General features: G+C 37.4%; 1 protein-coding gene, 1 non-coding gene and 1 pseudogene across 2 annotated transcripts in view; all 3 read left to right on the top strand.

Annotated features, from left to right (window-relative positions):
- YTHDF2 (YTH N6-methyladenosine RNA binding protein F2) overlaps nucleotides 1-23491 on the top strand; it is a 35642-nt gene extending 12151 nt beyond the window's left edge. The window contains exon 5 of the mRNA XM_075553211.1: nucleotides 21216-23491. Within this exon, the coding sequence (XP_075409326.1) occupies nucleotides 21216-21239 (24 nt within the window). The 3' untranslated portion in view covers nucleotides 21240-23491. The remainder of the gene's footprint in view (nucleotides 1-21215) is intronic.
- LOC142438205 (U6 spliceosomal RNA) lies at nucleotides 10767-10864 on the top strand (annotated as a pseudogene).
- Nucleotides 15254-15417, top strand: LOC142437961 (U1 spliceosomal RNA). The gene has a single exon (XR_012782458.1). It is a non-coding gene; the product is annotated as a U1 spliceosomal RNA (small nuclear RNA).
- Nucleotides 23492-27239: the final 3748 nt, after the last annotated feature.

Consider the following 27239-nt stretch of genomic DNA (forward strand, 5'->3'; position numbering starts at 1 on the left):
CTGCCATTGAGTTGAGCCCAACTCAGTAACTATACGGGTTTTCAGAGGCTGTAATTCTTTACAGAAGTAGATAGGCTTATTTTTCTCCCAAGAACTGGTTGCTGGGTTTGAACCACTAACCTTGGGGATGGTAGTCTAACGTTTACCTGACTATCCTATCAGGGCGCCTTAAATATTGTATGTAAGAAATAAGGAAGGACATTGATGACAAAAATGATTGGATACCTCATGTTTTTGGACAGAATCGGAATTATCAAGGGTTATTTGGAAGCGGGGAGAGGGGAGAAAATGAACTGATGCCGGGGGCTTAAGTGGAGAGCAAATGTTTTGAGAATGATGAGGGCAATGAATGGATGTGCTTTACACAGCTGATGTATGTATGTATGTATGTATGATTGTGATAAGAGTTGTATGAGCCCCTATAAAATTATTTTAAAAAATTAAAAATTTAAAAAATACATTTAAAGTATAAGAATTAATGAGAAAATTGTTAACTTAAGCTATTATTTTTGGCCTACCATTCAGCTCTTGACTCCTGGTGGTCTTGGGCACAATGGCATAAAATGCTGTCTGGTCCTGTGAACATTGGTGGATTGGACTGTGGCAATCCTTTAGGGGGTGGAGGGGGTGGTTTCTTTTATTTTTATTGTGAATATACATAGCAGAACATAAACCAGTTCATTTCTGCACGTACAGTTTAGTGACACTGAGTACATTCTTTGAGTTGTGCAACTTTTTCCCCTCCTTTTGAAGACTTCAGGGGAAATTTTGGTTTATGGTTTAAAAATTAATCTCAGCAATTATTTTGAGGGATTCATCCAGTTTCCACAAAATCTAGATTTCTTGAGAATTTGAAATTCTGTACTGCAGTTTCTCTTTTCTGAATAGAATTCTTTCTTTAGAATCTTACGTAGATTTAAAGGGTTTCCAGGCCCTATTACTTGTCTTAATCTGGAAATTTGACTGAAACATGTTCAGCATTACAGTGATGGACAAGCCTCTACTGTGTGATATGTTTCCATATTTAAAAAAAATCTTGTTTAAGATTAAAAAAAAGTGACTGATCTAATTCCTAGTGTTAGCCTCTTTATGAAAAAGCTTTTTCTTTATATACAGCTATTTTTCTTCTAACTCTCGAATTCGTTTTGTCTTTTCACCTCTCTTCCCAAGACCGTGAGTTATTTTTTGTAAATGCCATAATTAATGTGCACAGTATCACTTCACAAGTAGTCTATGCATTTGAGTCTTAGGAATAGGTGACAGAGGAAGAAGAAAATCAATAGTTTTTAGTCCTTTAATAATGAATGCTCTCTGCCTTTAAGGCTCTTAGACCATAGGGTATCTGTCTGTTTTCCACCAGGAATGGTAACAGGGCTTCAGGCATGATGAAAGCCAAGTGCACAGGAAAGCTCAAGAAGTTCAAATGCTTCTGCACTTCTACCCGTGGCTTGATTTCTTTGTAATAAGGATTTGTTCTCTTTGTAATAAACTGAAAGATCTACTGCCCTCTAGTTGCTGGGGACAGCCACATGGCTACCCGAGGTGTGCAGAGTAGAACTGCTTCAGAGGGCTTATAGGCTGTGATCATAGAAGCAGATCATTAGGCCTTTCTTCTGAGCATTTAGGCCTTTCTTTCTGGGCATTTAGCTACTTATTAAAATATTTGAGGTAATTGTCTTGGTTCTACTGCGCATTTTAAAAAGTCCCAGGTTGTAATGAAACAAAAGTCAGAGCAAGAAAACATCATGTTATCCGAATATACTCTTTTCTTACGTATTTGGAAGTAAGTAACCTTGATAGATTGTTCATTTCATTGATTATTTCTCTATTTCACCATTGTTTTGAGTTGTTTTTTTAGAACTAATGAGTGGGCAGCCTATTCTAATCCTGAGGCCTTGCATATCTGTGTTTTACTGAGAAATGGACATGTCTTCCTGCCAGAAGCACGGAAGAAATGTTTGCATTACACATTGCTTTCAGTAATGTCTTTCTGCACTCTTCTTAAAGGACGCTTAGAAGAACATAGCTGACACTGAATCTGGATCTCTTTGTCCTGTGCCCCTTTTATCTTTCAACAAATGTTTGTATTAATTGCTGGGATGGAACAGATGAATACAGATAAATGCACTGTTCTTTCCATGGAGGCACGTTGCTAGGACGACAACAAAATGGATAAAATATGGGATAAGAGCTGTAAGTTCTTAACATCTCACATACTTAGGACATGTTGTCAGGAGACACCTTGGAGAAGGACATTTTTGGTAGAGGGGCAGCAAAAAGGAGGAAGGCCCTTGAGGAGATGGGTTGACACTGGGGCTGCAACAGTGGACTCAGGGTGGAACAGTGGTGAGGATGACATAGGGCTGCAACGAACTTGGTGGCACTTTACAGTAACTACAGGAGCTGTAGGAAAGGTACAGTCTCAGGAAATAACACGGCTAGTTCTTCCCTGGCCGGTATGGTTGCTCGGAGTTGGACTCGACTCCTGGCGGTGAGATGGGCAGTCCTCACCAGCAAAGCAGGGTGAATATAGGGTAATTAGGAAGGCTTCATAGACGAGGTCATTTTTGAATCTTGATATACTCAGCACGGTGCCTGGAACCGAGTACATACACAATTTTACTTGTGATCTCATACTGTGTCATTCTAATATTTCAGATGAGGGAGCAGATGTAAAGATGCCCAGGGTCTCATAAATAATAAATGGTGGTGTTGTTATTTTGATTTAACCTCATTGCTGTTGAGGACTGCTCCACAAACTGCTGAACTTGAGGCTCCCAGCCCAGTGCAAAACCAATATGCCATAGGGTTTCCATTGTTAAACAATCTTTATGGACACAGATTCATGTCTGATTTCCTTTAAGAAGTAAATGGTAGGTTTGAACTGCCAACTGGTTAACAATTAAATGCGTTCCTACATCCATCAGGACTCCTTTTTCTGTGTATTCTCAAACAGTATAGTGCTACTTGGTATAACTCAAGTTGGGATTGACTTGAGGGGATTGACTATTTTTGGTGATGTGTGTGGTTGGCATAAGTCTCACATGGTGCTCTGGAGCTGGCTAGTTGTGAGCCAGTTGTTGAGGGCTCAAAACTATTACCAAAGTGGCGGTTAAACAGTCATTATCAAATATATCAACTTGTAATTAAATGCATTTTATTAAATGTATTTTTGCTTACATTATGATAAACTAAAATTTATAATGTTATAAATTAAATTCTAACTTCTTGATTAAGAACCAGTTAAAAGACACCGCTTGTTTGGTGAAAATGGTTAAGTGCTTGACTGCTATTTGAAAGGGTGGGAGGTGCAACCCCTTCAAAGACTCCTTGGAAGAAAGGCCTGGTGATCTAGTGTGATAGGTCATAATCTTGAAAACCCCGAGGAACACAGTTCTACTTTGTGACAAGGGGTTGCCATGAGTAAGAATTAGTGTGTTAGAACTTTTTTGTATTTAAGGGTAATAAATATCCAAACTCCTTACTCTTGGGGTTATTTACTGGTACATATTGGTTATTTCAGCTGGTACTTGTTCTGGTCAGCTTCAGGTGTAGTGATATCGCATGTGACTTGAAACCAGTCACTGTGGCAATTGGCAATTTTGAGGGAGCTGAATTTGTTGATTTGGACTGACTTACATGAAAAAAATTAATGCAGAATTTGTATAGGTTTTATAAACAACACAAAAGGAAATACTCTCAGAATTTTAGTTATCTGATTTAGCAAAAATGTTGCTCGGATCATTGTTGAAAAAGGGAACTTCTGACATGTCTTTGTTTCGCATTAATCTTGTTACATCAATGAAAATGTCAGCATTTATGTTGGGACTTTATTCACAGAACCATTCAATCTGTTCTGTGTCTGGAGTTTGGCATATAGAAAAGTGGAAGGGCATTCTAGGAAGAGGGAATATTTTCTATCTTTTTCAGAGGGAGTATTTTCAAAGCATGGTCTTATGAAGGCTTTATGCTGGTATGTTAGAATGAAGAAGAATTAAATATGGTATGGATAGAGTAGTAAATGATAGCTCTTGAGGGGTTATTTGGGCCAGGTATATGATGGACTTAAAATTTTTTTCCCTATGCTCTTGTGATTAGTGGAGTAATGAGAAGAATAGTTGTGGGGTAGCAACAGGACAGAGGATGGGGAAAATGATCACTTATTGAAGAGGTTCTTTCTGTAAAACAAGACCTGTACCTACTCACATGTTAAAGGGTAAAACGGCTCTGTGGGGTTTTCCTGGCAGTGATCATGGAAGATCACCAGATTGTGGCCTTGCTGGGTGCCTTTGAATTGCCAACTTTTAGGTTAGTGTTTGAATGCAAACCATATGTGCCATCCAGGAATGTAAGGCACTTGCACAGACAACTGCAAACTCTTCTACAACCCTGGGAGGTCGTTATCGTTACAGGGAAATAGAGAAATGCAAGGGGCTTTCAAAAAGTTTGTGGGGCAATAGAGTAGAAAGATCATGGAATTTTTTTCTAAGAAATTTTTGAAGTCCCCTCGTGCTTACCTATTAAATGAAGAAACTTAGATGGTTCACAGATCAAATGAGAGGCTTAAATACAAAGGGTTTCAAAAAATGGAATTTTTTCAAACTTTGAAGCCCCCTTGTATTAAATCTGTGAGAAAAAGATAAACCCTGAATGGATACAGTGGGAGAATTGAACTTTGAGAGTGTAGTACACAGATTTGCTGACCAGTTACTAAAAAATTAGAAAATATAAGAATAACAGCAGGTTTGGATTTGGAATTGTTACCTTTTGGGAAATAGTATTTTGGGCGCCTTTTCAGCCAGTAAGGCTATCTAGTAATAGCTTTAGTACAATGTTGAGTATATAGATAATACATCTTTTCTTTAACATATATTTTCATTTCTCATCCTTGCGAAGTGTAGGTACAATTCTCTCAGTTTTATAGATTACAACACCGAGAGCACAGAAAAGAAAGAATGATGTTGCTAAGCCAAACAACTGATATTATAACCTTGGCTCTTGTGGAATGAGAATTGAGGACCAAAAATCCCCCAGATACCAAAATTTGAGATTCGGTTAAGGGGGGAGCAAGAAGAATAAGAGATAGCAGTGTGCGCTATAGAAATTGAGGAGAAGATTATGTCTTGATGAGAACAAGTTGATTCAGAGGCTGCAGAGAGGCAGCAGACAACTGGAAATACCAACATTTCTGTTAAAGTCATTTACAAGATGGCTTTGTTGTTGGGGGTTAAAGTTTTTGGTGTCCACATTTAACCAAATTATGCATTTGTGCTTTCTATATCCTGATCCTTCTGTCCTGTACTATGTTGGTTTTTTAATCATTTTATTGGGGGCTCGAACAATTCTTTTCACAATCTATACATAAATCCATTATGTCAAGCACATTTGTACATTTGTTGCCATCATCATTCTCAAAACATTTGCTTTCTACTTGAGCCCTTGATATCAGCTCCTCATTTTCCCCCTCCCTCCCCACTCCCTCGCTCATGAACTCTTGATAATTTGTAAATGATTATATTGTCACATCTTACACTGTCTGACGTCTCCCTTCACTCACTCTCTGTTGTCCTTCCCCCGGGAGGAGGTTATTTTATTATCAGTTTTATCCAAGCCTGAAGAGATCTATTTAGGGAAGACAGACTAGTTTTGGTTAGAAAGACCATATAGAAATGACTTGAGGCACATTGGAGCTTTAAAAATAGCACTACTTCACTTCTGCTATGACTAAAGATTGATCTAGAAGGATGCATTTTTCCCAAATGTAAACTTTTGTGGGACAAAGAATAGTGATGCTAGAATTGCTCAGTAGCTATTGTGAATAGTTTAAAATCCAAACTCTCAGATATGCCCGTTTTGCTTATCTACAAAAGTAAAGATTAGTCTCATAACAGTTTTCAAATGGTTTAGCAGTTGAATTATTTCCCCCTCAAAACCAACCATAATGCAGAACCATATGACTGTCTAACCTAACTAGCCTCTTTTTCTCTTTGGAAGATACTTGAAGCATTTCCTATGTGAAAGCATAATTTGAAACCCACAGATTGACATGTATATATTAAGGTTTTTTGTGTGTGTGTGTGTGTGTGTGTGTGTGTGTGTGTGTGTGTGTGTGTGTGATGTAGGTGGGTTGTTCATAGGTCTTGGGAGAAGTGTGAGGAATTTTTTAGCTCAGCTTCTCTTGTGGGATGAAGGGGAGGAGCTTGCCAAAAGAGGAGTAGCCCTACAGCATTAGTATTGATTGTGTTTTAGTTTTAAGGGCTAGTATGACAAAGCACTGTTACCTGTAGCTGTTCTGGAATAGAGAAAAAGCTCTTGTTTGAACTAGGTAAGTTGATTCGCTTTTTGCTTTCTGTCTGTATCAGTGAATGCCTCAAGTCTGCAAATGAAAGATTCTGTATGGCAGGTAGGTAATTTCTTTTGCTTTTCTCTCCCCCAGAAATTGGTAGCTTAACCATGTTGCCAGCTTCTTTAGACCAAATTTGAACAAAAAGAAGTGTCTTAATGCTTTTCATCATTTGCTGAATAAATAATAGTTAAATTAACTTGCTGGCACCTAACAACTACCACCAATGTAAACTATGTAAATCACAGATATTCCTATACCATAGTATAATTGTTGCATATATTTAATATATATTTTAAAATTCAATATATTTTAAGTATTAATTTGCACATAAAATATACTTATTTTAATGGGAAAATGGATTTAATGCCAATTAGCCATAGAGACGAGAAGCAATTATGACAAATGAAACAATATAGGACAGCAAATGTGGTGAAGAAAGCTGATGGTGCCTGGCTTTCAAAAGATATAGTGTCTGGGCTCTTAAAGGCTTGAAGGTAAACAAGCAGCCATCTAGCTCAGAAGTAACAAAGCACACATGGAAGAAGCACACCAGCCTGTGTGATCATGAGGTGTAAAAGGGATGACGTAATCAGGCATCAAAGAACAAAAAATCCAATCATTGTGAGTGAGGGGGAGTGCAGATTGGGGACTTAAGAACCATCTGTAGGCAACTAGAACGTCCCCTTACAGAACGGTTACGGGGCGGAGACTAGCCAATCGGGCAGTATAGCAATGATGAAACATACAACTTTCCTCTAGTTCCTAAATGCTTCCTCCCCACCCACTATCATGATCCCAATTCTGCCTTGTAAATCTGGCTAGACCAGAGGATGTACACTAGTACAGATAGGAACTGGAAACACAGGAAATCCAGGGTGGATGATCCCTTCAGGACCAGTGGTGTGAGTGGCGGTACTGGGAGGGTAGAAGGAAGATGGGTTTGAAAGGGTGAACCAATTGCAAGGATTTACCTGTTACCTCCTCCCCGGGGAACGGACAACAGAAAAGTCGGTGAAGGGAGACATCGGACAGTGTAAGATATGACAAAATAATAATTGTCAAGGATTTATGAGGGAGGGGGCAGCAGGAGGGAGGGGAAAAGTGAGCTGATGCCAAGGGCTTATGTGAAGAGCAAATGTTTTGAGAGTGTTGAGGGCAGCGAATGTACAAATGTGCTTTACACAATTGATGTATGTATGAATTATGATAAGAGTTGTATGAGTCCCTAATAAAATGATTTTAAAAAAAGGAATGGCAGGACTAGTTATTGTAAATACTTGTGTATAAGTTGAGTTTTTCACATTTTGGCTGTAGTTTTTGTGGTAAAACTAGGTGCCTTGGCTGATATTTGAGTTGACTTAGACTCAAGTATATATGGTAGGTCTAATCCCAATGGGAAATTTTCATAAGAGTTGAATTTAAGTTGACTTCGGTCTGGAAAGATGAAGGAAGAACAAAGGCTGTTACTCTTTTCTAACTTATCTGCACTCTTTACTGATCTTTTGTTTCTGGTGGTTCTCAGGAGAGGTTTAATAGTTGGCCTGCTGAATATGTCAAGGTTCTAGCGTTAGCCATATCACTTGTGTGTCAATTAGAAAAGATAGAATTAAATGGGGGAAGGGAGACTTCAAAAGGTTAGTGGGAAAAATGGAATTGGAAGATGATGGTTATTACACAAATACTTTGAGGTCCATTTATACTTAACTATTAAAGAGAAGTTGATTAAATGGATCAAAGATCAAATGAATAACCTAAATACTAGGATCCTTTAAAAAATGGGCGGGGAATTTCATTATGTTTTCCATTTTTCCATGACCTTTCGAAGTCCCATGTATAAGCTCTTGCTTTAATGTACTTTTTTTGTTAATCAATGTGGATGCCATATAGGACTTTTAGTATTTACATGTAAGAACTTTGTAGTGTGCAACAATTACATTACTGTTTGTATATTTTACATTTGCATTTGACTTTCATTGTAAAATGTAATCAAACTTGTAAGTGTTGAAAGTGAAAGAAAATCTCCCTTAATTTTTACTCTGATGCATTCATTTGCCTTTGCCATTTTGACAGTTTCCAAATCTTTACCCATACATATGTATGTGCACTTAAAATCATATTGTGTGTAGTATTAATATAAATTTCTTTCTCAGCTAACAGGATATGTATTTCATATTTAAAAAACATTTTTGGACATCTAGGCACATTTCATATCTGATCCTGGTAGTAATCTTATAAGATAGTTAAAACTCTTCATTTAACAGGGAAATGAGATAAAAAAAGAGGTTACTGAGCCAAGATCACTGGCCTTGGAAGTACCAGAGCTGGAATTTGAACACATAGGTCTATGTTGTCTTCTAATGTATATGTTACATCTTCACATATATCTTTTAAAACTAGATTTTCTAATTAGTGGGCATCTTGAAACTTTAGTGTGTTAAAAAAGCTGTATGTTTTTTAATTTTATAAAGGTAGGAGGGGGTCCTACAAAGTATATTTTGTATATATGAGTTGTCTCAACCCACTGGGACCGTAAAACTTACCTTACAGGGTTTCCAAGCGTCTTTCTCCTATGAAGTGGTTGGTGGTTCAAACTGCTCATCTTTGTAGTAGTAGAATACTTTTAACTACATTGCTAACAGAGCTTGCTATGTGTAGATATACTACAGGCCTTACAAAAAAGCACATATGACATGTGGTTGATATTGATAGAACATGAACCATGGATTTCATGGTCCTTTTAACATAGTATAGTGTATAAGGTTATAGGGCCTTGGAAGTCACATCTAGTTTGATATCTGCTACTGTCACGGATATCACTGAACCTTAGTATTTTTAACAGTGGAGTAGTAACTCATCAATTTGGTAGAATAAATCTTTTGGAAGCTCCTGTGTATAAATGGAATGTTTACATTCTGGTCTTTTATGAATGATTGTTGTGGTCTACAGGTGAGTGCACACATACGAATATACACACACTCCTTTTTGCCTTGATTAGGCAGCAGCTCTTCAATAACTTTATAATGCTACTAAGTTCAGTTTTGGGTCCATTCCTTGGAATGGAGGTTTCAAAAGTAGGAGGAGACCTTTTAGAGTAGTTAAGGGTCCTTTGGACTTTTTTTCCCCCAAGTGATTCCCTTCAGTAAACATTGTTCAAAACTTTAAGGTAGAAGGAGGAAAACAATAATAATATAAGACAGAATTCAAGGTGAGATGTTTAGACACCTTGAAAAGCACGAAAAATAATTTTACTGTGAATTGGGTAAAGTCTTAAAAAGAAAATCGTTCATTCAAAAATTTATATTGTTTTGTGTTATTGATTGTAATCTCCACAGCATACTATCATTTTCTACTCCCATTTCCATTCATTTTTCATTCCTAACTTTCCTGAACTTTGTTCTTGGATATGTCTGCCTTTTGATCTCGATTGGCTGGTTGTTCTGAAGGGTAGGGACCTCCTTTAGTGTTACTGTTCTCCATATAGAGCTGTTAGGCTGAAAACCGCTCTGGAGGTAAGTGGAGTTCTAGGTTTGAAAGGTGACTAAGGTCCATAGTATGTAGGTTCCACTGGTCTCAGCAGACCAGCAAGCTTGATTTTTTTTTTTTAATGATTTTGAGGTTCTGCATTTTTCTTCTCTATTCCCATTTCTTCTAATGTGTTACTTTTCAGAGCAGTTGGTTTTGACAATGGTCCCAGTGTTGTATAGGTTGAAGAAAATTGTGAGGGTAGAGCTTGAAAACACTTTGGTGTTTGTTTTTTTTCCCCTGAATTGACTTGTTAGATGCAGAATATCTTTGGGGTCAGCCTAGATAAGCTGTTAAAAACTTTGTTAATTGTATCCTAATATAATTATAATAATGCAAGCCAAATTCAGTTTTGCTAGAGGGTTAAGAGAAATTGGCTTTGTTGTAAAATTAGCTCCAGTTCAAATGTCGATCCTTATTAGAGAGCCAAGGAATGATTTTGAGAACAGTCAAGTCGGGCAAACTATTTTGTTTGATTTGAAAGAAGTCTTTTAAATTTTTACTTGTAGTCATACTACAAAAAAAATCTTTTATCTTGCTTTATTCTCACGTGAAGAATTACTAGTCAAATATATTATTCACAGACAAATAGTTTTTTACTTCTGATCCTCTTAGTGAAATATAATTGAGTATTGCTTATAAAAAATCTTGGGAAAGATAGGGAACTGTTGGCTTATGCATTTATTTTATTCTGGTGTTAATAGTAGTTCAGTTCCCAGGAATTTTATCCAACCAAATGCCCATTTGTACCCAGAAAAACTCAACTGATAAGAGGATGAGATAATAGAAGATATTTTAAATAAAATATTAACAGCCCTCTGCTTTAAATTGGAGAAGTAATAAAAATATTTTTGTTTCATCACTTGTAAACAATTTAACATTAGAATATTAAAAGGCTGTGCTCTCACATAGACTAAAATTGGAACGATACAGACAAGATTAGCATGGCCCCTGCGCAAGGATGACACGCAAATTCGTGAAGCGTTCCATATTTTAAAAAATATTAAAAGGCCAGGTCGTGCTGTGGGTTAGGCATTGAACTGCTAACAGCCAAGTCAGAGGTTCAAACCAACCAACTACTCTGGGAGAAAGATGGGGTGAAAGATGAAGCTGTCTGCTTCTGAAAAGATTCAGTCCTGAAAACCCTATATAGGGCACACCCCCTCCCCAATGAATTGCAGTCAACGTGATGGCTGTGGTGTATATACACACACATTGTGTGTGCATGCACACCTGAATACATTTACTTCAGTCTTTGCACCATTAGACTCATTTAATTCTTATTCATAGAATTGGGGACTGTAAATATGGACTATAAGCCATATGAACCAATGAGAATTTATATAATCACAACTAAATATTGTATGTTTTCAACCAAGGGGCTCTAAACTTCTGTGTTCTTTTTTAATCAAAGCTCATGGAGTACAGGAAAAATTATTTGAAGACTAAATTGGAGGGAGACTAGGTAAATATCTATCCTGTTTTTAATATCAATTTGAATTAACTTCAACAGATATTAATATCCTTCAGTTGTGTTTTATGGTCCAGTTAGAAGTAGAGAGAGGGATGGAAGGATTGAAAGAGAAGAATATTAAGTGAAAAGAAACTTGTTTTGTTGTGTGAGAGGACTTAAGAAATTTCTGGGAAATGGAGTTAAAAGTTAATGGAATTTTCCCACTAACTTTTAGAAGACCCGAAATATTAAATGAGATTTTGTGTAGACCTTAAGTAATATTGCCACCTGGTGGCTTTTAGAATACAGTCTTCCCTTGCTATTTTTGTAGGGGTTGGTTTCAGTACTGTCAAATGCAGATGTACAAATTCTTAATGAAATGACTAGTATTTCCATATAACCTATATCCTGTCATTGTAAATCCTCTGGAAAATGCATGATACCTAATACAATGTAATTGCTATGTAAATAGCATTCTCTGATCTTAGTTTTTCAGGGAATGTGTTGACAAGATAGTAGTTGTTTGACTCCACTAATGCAGAACTGGTAGATAAGGAGGCCATCTGTTTTTCCTTGTTTTAAAGCGTGGAAAGTTTTACAGTGGAAAGGCTGGGCACGGTTGGAACATCGAACTTGTAGGTGTTAACCTCCAGTTATTTAAGCCATAGACCAGCTATGAGGGCTGCAAATAACCTTTCTCTGGTTTATGCCTTTACTTGTAATGTTTTTAAATATATCTTATATCTGCTTTTGTAGCCTTTTCATTGTTCTCTTTGAGGCTATGGACTGGCAATAATAAATAGGGATGAATGTCCTAGTGGCATTTGGGGGGTGGGATAGAGTACCTTGCTCTGTTTTCATCTGCTCCTTGTTTATTGCCACCACAATATCCTTAAGGTATGAGAATACATCTTCCCTCTGGTTAGCAGGGACTTTATAGTTAATTTTGTGTTTGAGCTTGAGATATCTAAGTTTACTTCTTGGCATGGCCAGAGGTCACTGGCATTTCTCAGGACTGCATACCTTTCTGCGTTTTCTCTAGGAGCACAAAGTAGAGTGGCAGGCAGGCTCCTCAAACATTGACCCCACCATTTTCATTATTATGGTGAATCATCAGCATCTTCATGAGTAAGGACCAGTGTGTCCAGTAGGACACAAACATGTTGCGCTTTTGCTGTGTATGGACTCGTTAGAGTTTGAAGTTTGTTTCTATGTGTTCTTTCTATTCTCATTGTATACCATCACCTTTTCCCCTCTTGAATTTTTTATTAAATATGTGAGGGGTAAGGTTGTTTGATTTGAAGTATCAATAAGTATAGCTGCTCTAACTATACTTAATTTTGTGTTTGAACTTGAGATTATGAAAACAATTATTCCTAATAGTCATAGAGAATAATCAAAGAAAGTGAAAGGATTTGTAAACAAGAAGTGTTTCTTAGAAACCAACCTAAAAGGTTACAATACTTTCTTCCCCCAACTTGAACTTGCATATAAGCAATTGATGGCTTAGAGTGTTTTTTAACAGAATGAAATGTTTTGATCCTATGTCATCACCTTCATGATTATTGGTATATTTTTGGCCCAAGTCCATTGTTACAGCTGTTGTATTAATCCATCTCATTGAGGGTTTTATAATATAATAGCTCTGAGGAAGTACACAAAAAATCTATCACATTTGTTTTAAATATTTAGACAGTGGAATTTCCTTTCTACTTTTGTGTGTGTGTTTAAAGGCATTTTGCAGTTGAACATAGACAAATTTGTTCTGTGCTATTGGTTAAAATTTTTACAGTGTCAGCATTATACTTCCATTCTGTTTGTGTACATTAATCTAGGTCTTGTCCTTTCCTCCTTGCCTATCTTTGCTATCAGCCACAGGTTCCCACTTTTAGTCTGTGTCCCCTGGCAATTATAAACTTTTGTAGTATAGTCCATGATCCAGGATAAAGTGTTAGCTTTTGCAGGCCCCTGGACTGTCCACATTGGGAAATGCTGTGTGTAAGCCAATCACTTGGCTGAAAGGCAACCTATTAAAATAATATTGATTCCAAGTTCAGAATTTATTTTACTGAGATATTCTTGGGGCTCTCTCTAGTCCCTATCAATCCAACGGGCCTAGATTTTTTGTTAAAAGGAATTTGAGTTTTGTTCTACATCTTCCTTTTATTCAAGATTATCTATTGTTGCATTCTGTGACTGTCAGAAATAGTAGCTAAGTACCATCTAATTTTGGTCACAAGTGAAGAAGAGTCTGTGGTTTGTGTGGACTAGTTTTTTTTTCCCCCAGGTGTTTGATTTCCTTTCTTCTCTTTTTTGCCTCTATGTAAGTAGAGACCACTAGTTATCCTTAGATAGCTGCTTCTTTGTAAACTGTGTTATAGCAGTGACTAAGTTATTTCTTGAGACTGCATTTTAACCCAGTAAACCATTCTCCCTCTAGTCTATTTGGATCTGTCTAGGAAACCTCTGTAACTGTGCATGCCCCTTATGTAGTTTGTTTCTCATGTGGCTATATGTGCAGCACACAAATGTGTACATACATATGCTTGTTGATTGATATGCTTCACTTTGTATATGCTCTTCTGTAAACATTCATATCCTTATCAACCCATGTAAGCACATTAGGATGTACACTGTTGCAAAATTATATATGTTGTAGCTGTTCCTGAAGTTTTCCTTCTTCCTCTTTGTCTTCTGCTGACTTCACTCATGGATTGCCTTTCTCATCACCAAAAGTAACAGTGTCTGCTGTCTAGAAATTGATTCACCCTCCTTTTCTTTTCCATTCTTGCTAGCTATCAGAGAACTTTATGTGTGTGATAGATCTATTCATGACTTTGATATTTGTGCCCCTTTTTTTGCGATTGGAGTGATGCTGTAATGAACTTAGAGGTACATTTACTTCCCCTTTTTATTGTAAGCTTGTGTGTACATGTGTCTGTTTATTAAGCGTTTGCCAATATAACAATTTTATTTGTGTAATTTAGTGACATTGATTACATTGGTCATATTGTGCAACCATTATCACTATCCCCTTGCCCAAGGTCTTCTACCATCATCAGCGGAAACTCAGTGCCACCCAAACATAATGAAGCCCAGGGTATCTTGCAAAAAACTCAATGGAAACATTCATGTGGGTTTTCCTTTACCCCTTTTAATTTTTTGTTTTGAAATAATTTCAAATTGTTCTCTATTCAAATTACAGAAATTTCAGAAATAGTACTAATAGTCTCCCATGTACTACTACTTACCCAGTTTACCGTTGTAGTATGCTTTTGCTGCATTTGCTTTGTCATTCTCTGTGGCTGTGTGTGGTAGTTTTTAAAATTTCTGGAGCCATTTGAGAGTCAGTTTCAGATAGCCTGCCTATTTCTCCTAGGTACTGTATTTTGATGTGTAATTCTTAAGAGCAAGGACATACATAACCACTGTACAAGAATAAAAATCAGAGCATTTAATACTGACCTAACTTATCTACAGATTTTACTCGCAGTTTGCAAGTTGTGTTATATGCTCTTGATACCAGTTTTGTCGGGGGGATGGGGTGGTTGGGGTAGATGATCTGATTAGGAAAGTTCTTTGGCATTTTGTTGTCTTGCCTCTTTTCTGCAGCAGTTTCACTCACCCTGCACTTTTTTGCTATGTTTCAAGAGTATATGCCACTTACTTTTGTAGACTACCACCAATGAGATCATCTCCTTCTGTACTTTATGATTATGCTTCTAGCTGGCATACTACATAATTGATCTTGTGTCCTTAGTATTCTTTTTGGGAGGTATGAAATTAGAATTTTTCCATGAGCTTTTGGATAATCCCCAACACAAGGTACAATGTCTGCTTATGTCATTATTGGTAATGTTAACTTTGAAAACTTGTTCAAGTTGTCCAAGATTCTCCAGTAAGTTTAATACACATTTAAAAAATAATCTGAGATGCTTACCTGGCAGGGGAGATATCATGATCACAAAGATGGTTTTTTCAGGGTGAGGCTTATCCATTGCACTCCGGATGTGCTGACCCCTGCAGTTTCCCCAAATGTGGGAAACTCTACTGTATAATTTGTGGTAATGGGGGACTGCATTCACGCTATCCCTTAAAAAAAAAATCTGAGAAAAGTTGACTATATAATAACTCCACTCTAAATTTAACATCTACTGATACTTATTGCCTAATTTTGATATTACTGTTATGTTTTTTTAGGAGGCCTGGTGGTGTAGTGGCTACTTGTGCCTGCAGTCTACATAGTTGGCAGTCCGAAACTACTAGCAGCTCCTTGCTTCTCTACTCCTGTAAAACTCTCGAAACTCATACGGGCAGCGGTTCTCAGTGGGTTGCAATCCCTTTGGAGGCAAACGACCCCTTCACAGGGGTCGCCCAATTCATAACAGTAGCAAAATGACAGGAAGTGGCAATGAAAATAATTTTATGGTTGGAGGGTCACCACAACATGAGGAACTATATGAAAGGGTTGCAGCATTAGGAAGGTTGAGAACCTCTGTCAGCACTGACTCCTTGGCAGTGAGAGTGGTTTATTATGGTTATTTGTTTATCACTAAAGTTGTGTGAAAGGGACCTGATGATAGCTGCCACTGCAGGAGCAAAGGAGCAAAGACTTGGCGGTCTGTTCTGTAAAGATCTGTTGTTGGTGCTGTCGAGTCCATTCTGGCTCAGTGATCCCCTGTCCTGCACCATCGCTGCAGTGGTTGCTGTTGGAGCCTATGAGTCAGCCCATATCACTGAGGGTCATCTTTTTTACTGATCCTGCTGCTTTTTAAGGGTGATGTCTCTGCAGGGACTGGTTCTTTCTGATAACATGTGCAAAGTTTGTATCATGTTTGCTTCTATGTAACATTCTGGTTGTATTTCTTCTAAGACAGGATGTTCATTCTTCTGGCAGTCCATGGCATATTCAGTATTTTTGGACAACACCATAATTCAAAACTTGATTCTTTTTTGGTCTTCTTTATTAATTGTTCAGCTTTTCTGTGCATATGAGACAAAGGTTATTGTTTAGACCAGTAATTTTTGACGATTTGGCCAGTGAGAAGGGCTTTCAATCAGTAGTCTTTGCATTACTCCTTTTCTTCCTCCCCCCTTTTCTTTATGTATTTGTAATACAGTAAGCGGACATAAGAAAATAGAAGGATGATTTAGTCAGCTTATTGAATTGTTTATGTGCGTTTTTGATGTTGATCACAGGATTAAGGCAGCTAATGCCATAGCTTGTACATATTTGAATTATTTATAATACCTACTAGTATAAGAGTTTATATTTGGACTCAGCCTGTGCTTTCTTTTTGGTATTGTAGTATTAAGATTCAGAAATTTTAATTTATTTTGTTTTACACAAACACTGGTACTAGTAGGACATGATTCCACTGTAAAGAGTAAACCTGTCTAAAAAATGAGCCTGTTCAAGGAGAAAGCAAATGTTTTGAGAATGATGGAAACACATGTACAAATGTGCTTGACATAATGGATGGATGGATTGCAATAGAGTTGCACGAGTCCCCAATAAAATGATTTTTAAAAAATCATCTTACTTTCAATAAATAATCTCTCTAAAAATAAAATAAAATGATTTAATATATATAAAGAATTATATTTAAAAATAAATTTAAAAGTGAGGCTGTATACAGTAAGTGCCATTATAGAATGCTGTTTTGAATATGTTACCAAACATGGTAATAAAGATATTTCTTAAAAGAAAATACAGGGATTTAGCAAAGGAATGCTCTAAAGTCCATATTTTCAAATCTAGCAGTACAATTTGGGGTTAAAATAAGTTTATCTGGATGCTATATTTTATTAAAGCACGAGGGTAAGTTATTGCTGTAGGACTCCAGTTCAGATGTTCCAAATACAACATGTGTAAACATGTCTCTGATTAGTGGATGACTATAGATAGGTTTTTCTCAGTAATAAAATAACACTTGTCTTAGTCTCATTAAGGTGCTATCTTAAAATGGTCTGATCAACACACAAACTTCTCAGGGAGGGGATCTACTTAAATTTTAAGAAAATGGAGAACTGTAGTGGTGACAGAAAGGCCAGGAAAATTGTGTGAAGACTTATTTTCCCATTACAACAGTACCTGTTTATGCTTTAAAAGGTTAGCAGTGCTGTTTTGTGAGAATTTTGTTGGGAAAATGTACAGCCTTTGATCTTGCTTCTTCAGACTTCTTTTTGTTCCCCAAACTCAGAGAATATCGAAAAAACAACACAAGTTAAGTCCCCTTTTTATTTAAATTGCCATTTTGACATGGTGTAAATCACCAGGGCAGAACTTTCCAGGAAAGGGTTAGAAGTGGAAGCACTGCCTTCAGAAAACATAGACCCAAGAATGACAAAAATGTTCTAAAACGGTGATGTGAGCATGTATATGGGAATTATATGCCAATAAAAGGTTTTTTTTTTAAATTTTAAGGTACATAGACTTTGCTGGAAGATGTGTCTAGAAACTATAGCTTTACATTTTAATAGGTTTCTGTGGGGTTTTGTTGTAATCACGTTCTGACTTAGTAAGAGGTAATGCACTTAGTTTAAAAATCTATTCAGTCTGTTACCTAAAACTGCTAAACTCATAAGTGGTAGATGAGATCTTTATTTTTGGGGGGGTGGATAAGGCTTGGAGGAACTATTTTTAGAACTTTTGATTAGGTTGGGTCTAATTTTGCATGAAGCAATCAGTGTAAGGTTTATGGTATTTCTAATGCATACAATGTAAGCACAATGTCTTATGTATTGGTTTCCTTATGTGTGCTAAGTGCATGAGGGTGCTACATTAAAATAGCTAGTTTTCTGTAGTGGGTGCAAATGGAGGGACAAGGACTTTGAAGGACACATTGGTTAAAGAATGGTTGAGCTATGCCATGAAGGCAAACAAAAGGAAAAGATGGGTATATTTGTTTTAAAGAATAAAAAAGCATCAAGGAATAGAAACAAAATCTATAGACTTTTTGAAACAAAAAGATAAATTTTGGTCATTTATGGAAGAGAAGTTGGATAGTGTTCATCTAGATTAAGGATGGCCCTTTGGCCACCCCGAGGTAATTTTTTGTGGCCCGTGATGCTCTGAAATAAATGAAAATAGAAAAAATTGTTATGAAGAAAATAGCTATTAGGGGTGATCAAGGCAATACTCACACACAATTCCTTCATTAACTCTTTAACTATTGAAAACAAGTGTACACGTGACCCAGTGCCTTTCTTGGGGGCCTGTGGATGTGTACAAACGTGCTGGCTGACTTAGTTCCAGCCACGTTTGGAAGCGATATGTCCACCATTCTCAGTGTCACGTAATGTAAACAGATCCCAATAGTAAAAAGGTTAAAAAGAGCACTCTGGTTTGTGCTGTTATGAATCATACCTAGCGGCAGCGCTAGTTTACATTTTTAGAGGGAAGCCATTACGATTGTGCATCACGTTTGTCAGCTGTCCAACATTTTGTGTTTTTTATTAGTTACCTTGTTATATTTTCTGGTCACAACGTAAGAGGTAAGTGAAAACTAGTAGGAAAGTGCTGGCAAGTTTCGGGTAAAAGATAATTTTAGTTCTATAATACATTAAATAAAATAAATATTTAAATGATTTATGTAGTGTTTTAATTATACTGTCCATATTCCTGAAACCTCGCTTCAAAATACAAATTTAACAAAACTTATAAATGTGATGTGGCCCACGGGAATCTTGCCTGTTGTACCAGTGGCCCGAGTTTTGAGTTTGACACCTCTGATCTAGATTATGAAAGACAGAGCCAAAGTGATGGTTTTAAATTGATAAGGGATATAGGATATTGAAAACTTGACTACTTTAAAAAATACTTAATCAAAGTCATCGCCCACCCCTACTTTTGTCTTCTTTCGTCATGTGGCTGTAGTCAACTCCCCCTAGGGACATTGGCTACATCAGGTTGTGCATCCATTTCTGTTTTCCTTTTCTGAGTTGTTTCTTCCTTATTAACAAGCTCAACCCGCCCCCCCCCAAGTTCTTATTTAATCTATTGCTTTGAAGAAAAAAGACAGGTCTTTCTATTTCTGTAAACATGTACAGTCTCATAATTCATGGGGCAGCAGTTCTACCCTGCCCTGTAGAGTCGCTATGAGTTGACATTGACTTGATGGCAGTGAGTTTTTTGTGGGTCTTTTTTTTTTTTTTTGGTGGGGGAGCACTTTGATCCATATAGATGGTTCTTAAAAGAATATAATAATGCTCAGGGTCAACCTGTGTTTTTATTTACCATATTCACTAACCTAAACTATTATTTGGTTTTAAAGACTCCAGAGGATTTTTTTGGTTTAAGGTGTAAAGATTGAGGGCAGTAGTTTCAGGGGTTCTATTAGAAATTGTATGTTCATTGTTCATACTTGGGGTAATATAAAAAGTGGTGGCGTGGGTGGGTGGAAAAAGAAGCAATACCTACAACTCTTAAGAACATAAAAAGTTTGAAATCTCATATATTGGGCTAGTTTTTCTTGTTCTTGAGTTGAAATTTATTTAATCTCTCACAGGAATAATATTGTTTTTAGGTGGTTATGAAGTTTTTTACACTCTAGTACTTGGAAGATGGAAGCCCTTAAGTGGTAGTTGGTTAATCTTAGGGAAGATTGATTATATAGTTACCATAGGGTAGATTGGAGCTTATAACTTCTCAAGGAAGACCAGGTTATTATGTAAAATCACTGTTGTTGAAAAATGGAGGGACAGCTACATAACGGATAAACCAGCCAAGGGAACTAGTAACCGTAACTATCACAGTCAGCATTACTCTCAACTCTGTGTTGGTTACTACAAATGTATGTGGTTAATGTGCATGAGAGTTTTTTAAACTGTTGGGAACATGAAATACCAATAGTTGGTAAATGAGTAATAGATAGATATATTAGCCTGAACCAAATATAATATAGGAAAATGAATCTGTTGTGTAATTGATTTTAGCCTGAAGCAAATATAATATAGGAAAATAAATCTGTTAAGTTGTGTACTTAATTTGGGGGTCAAACATTTTTGTAATGATTGGGGTGTTTGAATATTATCTCTTCCTCGAAACCGAACTTTCCCTGCCATTGAGTTCATGCTGACTGATGCTACTTGTTCTCAAATATAACAGGTGAAAAAAGACCAACTTAAAAAAAATCATTTCATTGGGGGACTCGTGCAGCTTATCACAATACATATATACATCCATACATAAGTACATTTTCATAACTTTTTTTCTAATTGAGCCTTTGGTATTGGCTCTTATTTCTCCCCCTACCCCCCACGTCCTCCCCTCATCTCTCTCTCATGAGGCCTTGATAATCTATAAATTATTAATTTTTTTCATGTCTTTTACTGACTGATAACTCTCTTCACCCACTTTTTTGTTGTCTGTCCCTCAAGGAGGGGGTTATATGTAGATAATTGTGATTGGTTCCCCTTTTTCATCCTACCTCCTCCTGTTATTGCTACTCATTTATTGATCCTGAAGGATTTATCTGTCCTGGGTTCCCTGTGTTTCCAGCTCTTACCTCTACTGGTCGGTGTACATGCTGTGGTCTAGCTGGATTTGTAAAATAGAATTGGGGTCATGATAGTTTTGGGGTGGGGGGTGGGGAGGAAGCATTAAAGAACTAGAGGAAAGTTGTGTTTCATCAGTGCTATGCTGCACCCTGACTGGCTTGTCTCTTCCTTGTGACCCTTCTGTAAGGGGATGTTCAATTGTCTACAGATGGACTTTGGGTCTCCACTCCACACTCCCCCTCATTCACATTGATATGACTTTTTTGTTCTGGGTCTTTGATGCAAGCAAAAGGCCAACTTTTATTTGTGAGGAATATATTTTTTATTGAACTATTCCATGAAGCTTTCATTATTAAATATGCTAACCATTTCTACTTTTTTCCTTTCCTCTAGGAACGTCAAGGTCGTGGGAAATAAAGGCAGTTCTGCACAGACTGCAACAACGGTTGCATCTGCATATCCTAAATCGGGAAAAAATGACCTTCAAGAGAATTAGGACTTTTTTCTTAATTTCATTGACTTCAGAGACGATTGCAGACTTGCAGTTTAAGTATTGAAATTTCACAAAAGACATAGGACTTAACTGGAAAATGAAAAAAAAAGAAAAAGAAAAAAAACTTTAAAAATCCCTCTAGATAGTTTAGGTGAAAACGTCCCCTTTATTTTGGCTTTGGTTGTGATTTCAGAGCATAATGCTTTGTTTTTTTGTCTTTTTACTATGTTTTTCGGATTTTAAAGTCCGTAAGTGCATACAGTTTTCTCTAATTTTTAAACCCTTTCCTCCCCACATTTTGACATTTGCACTTGGAGAACACTTGAGTTGCGAAGGTTTTGGGCATCCACCCCAGAAAGTGGGAATTTGGTTTTTTCCCTTCCGAACTGGAAGACATTTTTATGAAGAATTTTTGTCTAGGGAAATTTAACAGTGTTACCCAAGGTTGTGTCTTCAGGGTGGTTCATTCTCTCTGACCCTTTGTGTCACTCAAAGTAAAGTACTAGAAATTCTAAAGAAATGTTCTGTTCTTGTACATTATACTGATTAAGTCAGGATTAATTTGATTTCAAAGCTAAGAACAGTGGTAAAAACTTGTTTACAGAAATGCATTTTGGAAGAGAAAAATATTGTAAAATGTGTAGTGAATGTTTCTTCAGTTTCTTGTTCAGCCAATGAGGAAAGGGCATTGCCTTTCTTTTTACCATTAATCACTTCTCAATAAACGTGAGATCCTGTTGAGCATCACTTCTAGTATATTTAATATTATTTGAGTATATTTTACAAAATACTTTGGAGTATTGTGTGCATAAGGAGTTAAGTGAGATGGCAACTATTTTTAGAAAGTTGTACTAAGAAAAAAATAGTTCAGACTTTTTACTGAGGGCTGAGTAACCGATCTTTGTAAAACAAGATGAGCCAGTTTTCATGGTGTTTTGTTTCCCCATTCTTCCAGGAAGAGGTAGAATCACTGCTAATTTACTCATTCAGCAAATTATTTGTATTAAATGTCATGCACTATGCTAATCTCCTAGAATCTGCTGTTGTGTGAAACATCCCTGTATCAAAGATTTAAGTGATAGACAAATAAGATTGTTTAAATCCTAAACCTGGTTTATTAGCTAAAGATTCCACTTGGACACAATCCTCAGAGCTCTGAAACAACAGTGGGATTGGGTCTGTGGTTCACCCTGGTTCCTGACATTGGGAGGCTTTTTAATTGAAGGATTTTTAGGTCCTGAACTGTCTCAATCAAGAAGACTAAGAAAATACGTGAAAACTTCTATAAATTTTTCTATTTGCTAACCACAATTAGGAAGTCCTTTATGTGTTTTTTGTGTGGTCTGATTCACCAATCCCCCATTTTGACTATGTCCTATTTGATTAGAAATGTTACATTCAATGTTTTCACATTTATCTGAAACTTGTGTTACTTCTGGAAGATGACTCCCCTTTGGCATAATTGTTTAGTATTGCACCTTCAAGAGGAAAGTATGCAGAGAGCAAATTAAGAAATAATTGTATGTAGATTTTCCTCTTTGTATTTAAGTTTGATGAGATTATTCAAGACGCCTTTTGGAAGTTTGAAATGTTAAACACTGGTAGGATCTGCCAGTACTTTGCAATAAGTGTTTTCATAGGACATACTGAAAATACTAACTGCAGACTTTGGAATCAACTGAAAAGCATTTGAAGCCCTAGATAAGTTGCTTCACATACTCTGAGCTTGGGGTATTATGTTATGTAGATCTATATATCTTGGTATTGTTATACACACACAGTATTGACGATAGGTAGAATTTTTTGTAGTATGAAGAATGAAGACTATTGTCATTCCCACTTGGTCCAAAAGTTGGTTTAGTAAAGATCCCAGAATACAACTCAACCCTCTGCTTTGTTAGACAGTTTGCCAGTGGAAATTGTTGACTTCAATTATATGCCTTAAAAGCTTTTCTTTGTAAATGTGCCGACTTTGGATAGTCATGTTTGTTGATTTTTCTCCTTTGTTGAAGACAAGGGGAAACGGGTCTCACCACATATCATCAATGATATAATTTGCAAACTGATAGTATGAACAAAATGTATAAATCTCACATCCACCCAGTTTCCTTTTTAGTTACTTATAATTGACTATCTTCTTACCCTTGTGTATTCTTATTAAAACAATTTGAAATCATTTTAGCTGCATAAAAAGTGAATCAAAGCCAGTAAATTACCTTTTTTTTTTTACTATGCTACTTTCCAATACTGTCTTTTTCCCTGATTCAAGGTTTAATCCTCCCCTACCTTTTATTTGGTGTATGTTAGTTTCCTCCAATCTGAGTTTCTCAGTCTCTCATAACCTCTACTCTATTAAGGAGCACTGGCCCAGTTATTTGCACATGCCCTTGAAGTTGGGTTTGTCTAACATTTCGTATTAGATTGCATTTATTTTTTGAATAACACCACATAAAATAATATGCCCCCCTCAGTGCATGGTATTGTGGGGCACATGATACAGATAAGTCTTACTGCTGATGTGAACTTGACTTGATTAGCGTGATTTCTACCTTATTTTTTTTGGCTACAAAGTTAGTAATTTTCTCTTTGTAATATGTAACTTGTTGGAGAGAGCCTCTTTGAAACTAGTAAAACTTTGGTCCACTATTTTTGCTAACTAGACCGTTCTTTGAAACAAATATTACTGGTTGCCACATGCTGATCTGATGTTCCTTCTGCATTGACAAATTAAAATTTTGTAAGGAGGTAGTGTCCCACCTCCCCATTTCCTCACTGTGTCACTGGATTCATGGATCTGCTATCCAGTTGGAGTTTGTTTTGTAGCTCACATTGTCCCAGCTTTGCCGTCTTTGCTGCTTTATGTTAGCGCCTGTGTTTTTCAGACCCCCGTCATTTTTGGAGCACATCCCTACTTTCTGGCACTTTAAAGGGGTTTTCAGGCTCATCTTAGATTTCTGCTCCATCCCTCAGCTCCATTTTACCAAGGACCCTTTAAAAAAATTATTTAAAATATTGGAGGCTCGTACAACTTATCACAATCCATACATACATTAATTGTGTCAAGCACATCTGTACATTGGTTGCCATCATCATTTTCTACTTGAGCCCTTGGTATCAGCTCCTCATTTCCCCCCCCTCCTCACTCCCCTACTTTTTCTCCCTCATGAGCCCTTGATAATTTATAATTATGTCCAATGTCTCCCTTCACATAACTTTCCTATTGTCCGTCCCCCAGGGAGGAGGTTATATATAGATGATTGATTGGTTCTCCCTTTCTCCCCCACCTTCCCCTTCCTGGTATGGCTACTCTCATCATTGGTCCTGAGGGGTTTATCTGTCCTGTATTCCCTGTGTTTCCATCTCTTATCTGTAGCAGTGGATATGCTCTGGTCTAACTGGATTTGTAAGGTAGAATGGGAATTATAGTTGGGGGAGGAAGCATTAAAGAAATAGAGGGGAAAAGAAATAGAGGAAAGTTTTATGTTTCATCATTGCTATTCTGCACCCTGACTGGCTCATCTCCTTCCCACGATCTTTCTGTAAGGGAATGCCCAGTTGCCTACAAATAGGCTTTGGGCCTCCTCTCTGCACTCCCCATCATTCACAATGATTGGATTTTTTGTTCTTTGATGCCTGATACCTGATCCCATTGACACCTCGTAATCACACAGGCGAGTGTGCTTCCTTCTTGAATGTAGGCTTTGTTTCTTCACAGCTAGATGGCCGCTTGTTTACCTTCAAGCCTTTAAGACCCCAGATGCTGTATCTTTGATAACCGGTCACCATCAGCTTTCTTCACCACATTTGCTTATACACCCACTTTATCTTCAGCGATTATATCAGGAAGGTGAGCATCATGGAATGCCAGTTTAAAAGAACAAAGTGTTCTTGCATTGAGGGGGAGTACTTGAGTGGAGGCCCAATATCCATCTGCTTCCTGAATACCAAACCTATAAATATATGCACATAGATCTATTTCCCCATCTTCATATATAAATATATTTACATATGTACATGCCTGTATTTAGACCTCTATTTTCTTTAACTTTCCTCTTGTCCCACTATCATGTTCAGCCTTCACTTGGGTTTCAGGAATTCCTCTCAGTTGCCCTTGATCAATCCCTACCAGGCCTCCTACATCCTCTTCGCCATGTAGTTTGGATTACATGTTCCCTTGTCCCTGGTTTGTGAACACCCATTTCCTTTCCCTCGTCTCCCCCTCTCCCATGTCCCCCCGGAACCATTGGTCTCGTTTTCTCCTTCAGATTGCTTATCCCACCTATCTTACCTAGATATACCTATAGAGGTAATATGCACAAAAACCAAGACAGCAAAACAGCAACAAAAGAACGACAAAAAGAAAAGCTTGTATGTAGTTCAGGTTCTGATTGTTGACCTTTAGTTGTGTTTTCCGGTTGAGTGTGATGAGGTGTCTTGCCTTGGCCCCAAAGTCTATTTTTGATATTTTCTGGGAACTTTGTTCTGTTACCCTTGCTGTTTTGTTGCACACCCTTAGCGATTTGTCTCAGTGTGGTGGGGTCAGATTGGGCGCAATTCTTGCACTGTCTCCAGTGCTTTTAGGTCAGTGAGGGATGTCATGTTTTGTAGTGGAGCCCTTTGGTCCTTTCTGTGCTTTTGCTGTTCTAAGCAGGGGTATCATCTTCAGGGCTTGGTGGGCCAGGATGTGTTCCACTCTCTCTTCTTCCCCCTTCATTTGCTCCTGTGTGCTCTGATAATACATGTCCCTCTCCCTGAGCTGTAACTGCAGTGCTCTCTTCTGAAGTGAATTCTCTGGGGGGCTGTCCATGTAGTTGGGATTGGGGTCCAAGAAACTTTTATTGGAAAATACTTAAAAATCATCACTTGATTTTAAACAAAACAAAAATTCTGAAAATTTTAACAGCTTATTAATTTTTATATTAAGGGTACAGGTGAGAAAATTAAAATTATTTCATGCCTTCCTCTCTATGGTACTAAATAGGAAGGAATGTGGAACTATCCAGAGGGCTTTCACTTGTCATAATTTTAGAACATAGGTCCATAAATTTATTTGGCCTACTGACGTTTTTCAGGGGGGAAAATGACACCCAACTGGCAATTTAAAACTTCAGTTATAGCCTATAATCCACGATAAAGTATAGATACTTGGTTTTGCAACCCTGGCCCCCCTCACCCCCCCGGGGGGGTAGTATTGCCCACTTAGGGAAACCCTTGAGTGAGGTGCAGTGCCTTTGTGTTGGATTTGTATCCTTTTATTTCCACCCCTAACCGTGTAAATGAAGAATTTCCTTTCAACCTATAGGACAATCAAATTTGCCTTAGTTTTCAAGCCTGTCATCTATATCAGGAACACTGGTGTCTGTGTGGTTACATGTTGGGCTGCTAATCACAAAGCCAGTAGTTCTAGTCCACCAGCTGCCCCAAAAGATGAGGCAGTGAGGGCCTTTGAAACCAACATGGGGCAGATCTAGCCTTCCCTATAGTGTGACGAGTTGGCATCAACGCAGTGGCAGTGAGTGTGGTTGGTTTGGTTTCTACTCCCATATTTAAAGAGTTGCACAGTTTACCCTTTCCTATAGGGTTCTGTGAGAGAATCTACAGAAGCCAATGCATCTTTCTTCCGTAGTTAGTACAAATCACCAGCCTGATTTGCATTAGCCAGTGCACCGCCAGGACTCCTGCCTTGCAAATAAGACCCCAAGTGTTGGAAGTTCTAGTTCCTACCATCCCTGAATGATTATAGCGGTTCAAGGGTGTTTGGTCCCATCCCCCCTACCAATGAGAAAATAAATGAATTCATTCTGGAGCATTCCATTTTTCCTATGAAAGTACAGCATTTAGTTACTGCCAATGGTGTTGACCTTTTTATGAGAAGTATGTGTGAATGTAGAGCCCTTCATTCTGAAAGTGGGAGTGGGTAGATG

The sequence above is a fragment of the Tenrec ecaudatus genome, chromosome 1 (assembly GCF_050624435.1).
Source record: "Tenrec ecaudatus isolate mTenEca1 chromosome 1, mTenEca1.hap1, whole genome shotgun sequence".
NCBI lineage: Eukaryota > Metazoa > Chordata > Mammalia > Afrosoricida > Tenrecidae > Tenrec > Tenrec ecaudatus.